The sequence below is a fragment of the Nanorana parkeri genome, unplaced genomic scaffold, assembly GCF_000935625.1.
Source record: "Nanorana parkeri isolate BGI_ZX_2015 unplaced genomic scaffold, ASM93562v1 scaffold1753, whole genome shotgun sequence".
Lineage (NCBI taxonomy): Eukaryota > Metazoa > Chordata > Amphibia > Anura > Dicroglossidae > Nanorana > Nanorana parkeri.
The window spans coordinates 35,900-40,811 of record NW_017308021.1 but is presented as its reverse complement, the minus strand read 5'-3'; the positions used below and the strand labels follow the sequence as shown (position 1 = coordinate 40,811).

Here is a 4,912-nt window from a genome sequence, read left to right as displayed (position 1 = left end):
CCCAACATCCACGGATTTCATACGTCCTACAAAGAATTTAAAGTGGCCGCATTTGCGGACGATTTGCTATTTTTCTTGACGCAGCCGAGAATATCACTCCCCAACCTACTGAACGCACTTCAGGAATTCGCATCAATCTCGTTCTTTAAAATCAATCTATCGAAATCAGCCGCATTGAATGTATCCCTTCCAGATGATCTGGTCCACTTCTGCAAATTACATTTTCCCTTCCGCTGGGCAGATACTTCCATTACCTATCTGGGCATCGAACTTCCCACTGACTTAAAGAAGCTATACTCCCTTAATTTTGCCACTCAATTATCCCGATTACGGATGGATATGAGAGAATGGAACAAGGGGTTATACTCCTGGTTTGGTCGTGCGGCAGTCCTTAAAATGACCGCCATGCCACGATTGCTGTACATGTTCCAGACTGTGCCCATTGCTCTTCCCAAAGCCTTCTTCTCCTCGGTCAACGCTCTTTTTCGCACTTTTCTATGGGAAGGTAGATCACCACGAATCGGATTCTCAACTTTAACCCGTTCGAAATCCTCCGGGGGTATAGGGCTCCCTCATGTACAGAATTACTATCGGGCCTGCCATCTCACACGTATCATAGACTGGGCTAGGCATGGCCAATATAAAGAATGGGTCCAGATTGTGCAGCTCCAATCGGGATCACCAATTGGCTCTTGGCCCTGGCTTCAGCGCTCCACACTCCCGACCCAAGTGCTAACTCACCCTACGATAGGCAACTCTTTACGCCTCTTTGACACCATGTGCAGGACCGCAGACGTTTCATTGACCCTTGGGCCTCTTAGCCCGGTCCGTATGAACCCCGCTTTCCCCCCAGGCCGCCACTCCTCATTCCTGCACCCTTGGTGCCCAGAAGCCAACCCGACCGTGAAAATGTTCTTTGACGGCCAAGGGGAGTTTCGGTCGTTGGCCGACTTAAATTCTGACACTTCCAACGGATCTCTACCATTATGGACGTATATGCAACTTCGCCATTTCCTCAACAACAGACACACTAAGCAACATTTCACACGCCCCCTTACCGCCCTTGAGCGGCTCTGCACGTCCCCGGGCAGGGCTACTCCTACTGTGTTGGAGACTTATTCCTTACTGTCGAACTCCTCCGCAATGCCACACACACCCTCTACTAAGGCATGGACAAAAGATGTATCTACCGACTTCACCACACAAAGAGTGGGAGAGGATGGACGTACTCTTGCTGAAAGGCTCCTTGAATGTACAGATCCAGGAAACTAATTACAAGCTGAGGTCCAGGTGGTACAAAACTCCCGAGCTACTACATCGCATCTTCCCCAACACACCTAACACCTGCTGGCGATGCTCGCAAGATGTTGGTACGATCCTCCACATTTGGTGGTCATGCCCCCTCATCTCACCCTTCTGGTCAGACATACACTCGCTCATAAGGAATATAACAGGTGTCACACTAGAATTCACGGTAGGTTCTCTCCTCCTGTTCCACTTTAACTCCCCACACCATATTACCAAACATTCCCTGGTAATACACCTACTGAATGCAGCCAAAACCGTGATCCCCAGACACTGGAAGTCGACACATCCACCGACAATCAGGGAATGGCTAGCACGGGTTGACACTGTGGCAAACATGGAAGAACTAATCGCTTACGATAGAGACACTACACCTCAATATCTGAAAACTTGGGACAGCCTGGCATCTGTTCAAGGGCACGGACTCTTATGTTACCCTCATTCAGTAAAAACCCGACTCTTTCAACCCAGAGGATCTATTCCCTTTCCCTACCCATTCTTACTGCCCCCTAAACCTCTACCTACCTCTAACACACATTTTTACTGCCTCAGGGTCGATGGGAGGTGGGCGGGAATGGATGTAAGAAGGTCTGTCTCTTGTCTCTTTCCCCTCCTCTTCTCCACTGTAGCCTAGCCCTCCAGGTCCCTTCCTCTCCTCTCCCGACCCCCTTCCTCTCTGATCCCCCCTTCTAGCCCAATCCCCCACTAACCTCGAATTGGATCACCCTGTTGAGTCTATCACCAGATTGAATCTCCTTCATACCATACACTCTGATATCAATGCAAAGCATTAGACCTAAAGCTAGAATTTCGGCCCAGTCTATAGCCAAGGTCCCCTGTAGCATAGAGCCCACTCATTCTTAGGAATGACTACACCACTTTTTAGCAACGTTCGGGCATACCAATATGGGGTACCCCACCACTGCCTCCCAAGAATGGGAGCGAAGGCTGGTCGTCAAAGCAAAGAGCTCAGATTACTCTTTCCTCGGACTCAAGAGGGGCTTGTCCCCTGGACCTTCCCCCCTCGCTTCCTCTTCTTATGCAGAATTTACTTCATGTTAGATACTTTATTTGTGCATACTTGCTTGTACCATGACTGTTTTGATATTTCTTATCACAATAAAAATTTACTTGTGAAATAAAACAGTGATTACAAATACAAAAAAAAAAAAAAATTAAAATTTGATTAGTCTGGCATGATCTGCCCTCAGTGAAGCTATGCTGCTTTTTGTCCTTTTCAAATAGTATTTTTTTTAGGTCTTTTTTGTATATCAGACCAAAACGTGGGACAACTGAGGAAAAATGAGGGACAATCCCTCTAAATCAGGGACAGTTGAGGGCTACGTTTCCTCTGTGCGCCTGCTTTCATGAACCTCAAGTTTCCCCTTTTCGCTGACACAGATGTAAGCCCACACAAGCTGACTGTCTACGTTGCAAGACCACAGCCCAGCCTTCCCCACATGTATCCTGAGCTCCGCTGGCCCTCCTGCAGGCCCAGGACAGCTACGTCTAGTGTTGTGGGCAAGATGAGAGGGAGACCAGCGAATGTCTGCATCAATCTCCTCTCCTGTGAATGAACCCAAAAGTGACGATGAATTTGGGGAATGACGAGCTGTGCCTGGTCAGCTTCAATGGTGAAAAAAGGTGACATTAGGGGGTCTAATAGACCCCTAATGTCAGCTTAAAGAGAACCTGGCAACTATAATGTGCTGTCACATAGGGGGCTATTAGCTTATTCGCCCCCTCTCTCCACCACAGCTCTGGCTGTTATGATGTCACGGGTCCTTAGACTGCTGGACCCCAGGGTAGAAGAGGCTGCAGGGACCAGTCTAGCAGCCAGGTGGGACAGAGGATCGGCTGGAACCTGGTTGGTTGTTGTTGTTTTCCGAATATCCTTTTATTGTAACATTATCAGTCCTTTATTCTACAATTGCAGTGATTTATAATGTGTTTTTTTTTTTTCAACAGTGATAAAATAGCCAGAAAGCTGTATTATTCCCACCTGAAAGAACAAGTCTTGAGATCCCACTGCTCTCACAAAGAGGAGATTTATTTTTTGCTGGCAGCATATGCACTCCAAGCAGATTGTGGAAACCAAAGAACTCCCATGAAAAATTACTTTGAACCTGAGGCCTACTTTCCACACTGGGTATGAACATTTCTCTCAAGGCTGAGAGTCCTGCAAGGAACAGCCTGCTATGATCTTTTAGCTTACTTTTACACCAGATCTTTCACGTTTTAATTTAATTTGGTTAAGTAGCTTTTGCAGGCATTTGCCAGAATCTTCTCTTAAAGGACAACTATGGGGTTAAGGCTTTTCCACATAGTTCTCCTTAGGGTAACGTGAGGACACAAACTAGCGTCCTCCCGTCACCCTAAGCTCAGTATACCGCGAGCTGCAGCTCGCGGTATTCTGAGACGCCGCAGTATACCGCGAGCTACTCCTCGTGGTATACTGAGACGCCGCATCTGAAGCAGATCCTGACAATTATGACAGCTGGCGAATCCAGCCCCTCCCCTGTCACGGCAGAGAGCTGTGACAGGATTGAGAGGTGAGCGAACGCTGGTATGTGTTCGCTCACCTCCCGATCTACTGAGCCGACCTGTGACAGTCTCATTGTCACAGGTTGGCTAGAACTGAGGTGAGTGAAGCACTCACCTCATAGTTCTCCTTTAATGGGAAAAGGTGCTTATGGTAGTATTCACTTAATTTTTGATATTGTGAAGTTGATCTCTCTTATTTTTCTCATTTGCCAGACTAAAGTGGTCTATATGTATTTAAGAGCGCTGCGTTCCTGTCCTATGATTTTCTTGCAGATGTTATGCTGCTCATTAGTGTGGGTGGCTCATTGGCAGATCAGAAATGGCTTATTATTGGTCAGCAACATACTACAGTACAAATATCAGGGACTTCAATTGTGGATGCCTCTAACCAGCCTCTTATTGTCGCCTATGTCGTTTATTAGGCAGATGGGTTTGTATTTTAAACACATGTTTTCACTTGCTCCCCAATAGATCAAGCACAAAATTGTTATTTGGTCAGAACTTAACAGTCTGTAGTTTTTCTTATTGTGGGTGAAATTAGTGAGGAGGTGTCTAAAAGAGAGTGGCAATTCTTTATTAGGCTCAGACAGTTTTGTCAGAGCTTTTTTTCAGAGCTTGTGCTTTCCTCTGGATATGTGATCTGATGATGATGTAGTTTGGAGGTACCGGATGTCTTTTCCATCCAGGAACTTTTTTTGTTCTTGTCAATGAGGATCTGTAGCCACAGCCACACGTAGGAATCGGGCTTCACATGTGTTTTGCAAGCTGCATGCACAAAGTTTTGTACTTTGCAGGGGTGCCGCAATACCACATTCCAGAGTTTCACTGCAGACTTTCTTTGCACAAGTCAAGGTATTGGATGCAATTTTCAAATATTGTTTATTTCTAGGGAAACTGGTGACAGTATTTTTACCTAAGTGCAATAAATGTTGCTCCTATTACACTTGCACATCTTTGCTGAAGGGAAGAAAGCATGAACTTTATGTGGCTGAGGGGTAGGGACTGTCCTTGATAGGCCGACCTCGCGGTCTTCCTTCCACTTGATAGAAATGGAGCCGCATCT

At 46.5% G+C, this 4,912-nt stretch overlaps 1 protein-coding gene across 1 annotated transcript in view; it reads left to right on the top strand.

The window, feature by feature from the left end:
* Positions 1-4,912, top strand: part of LOC108799549 (FERM domain-containing protein 6-like) — a gene marked incomplete at its 3' end in the record, with an annotated part of 83,453 nt that overhangs the window by 45,453 nt on the left and 33,088 nt on the right. Inside the window, exon 4 of the mRNA XM_018571423.1 lies at positions 3,274-3,454. Coding sequence (XP_018426925.1) covers positions 3,274-3,454 — 181 coding nt within the window. The remainder of the gene's footprint in view (positions 1-3,273; positions 3,455-4,912) is intronic.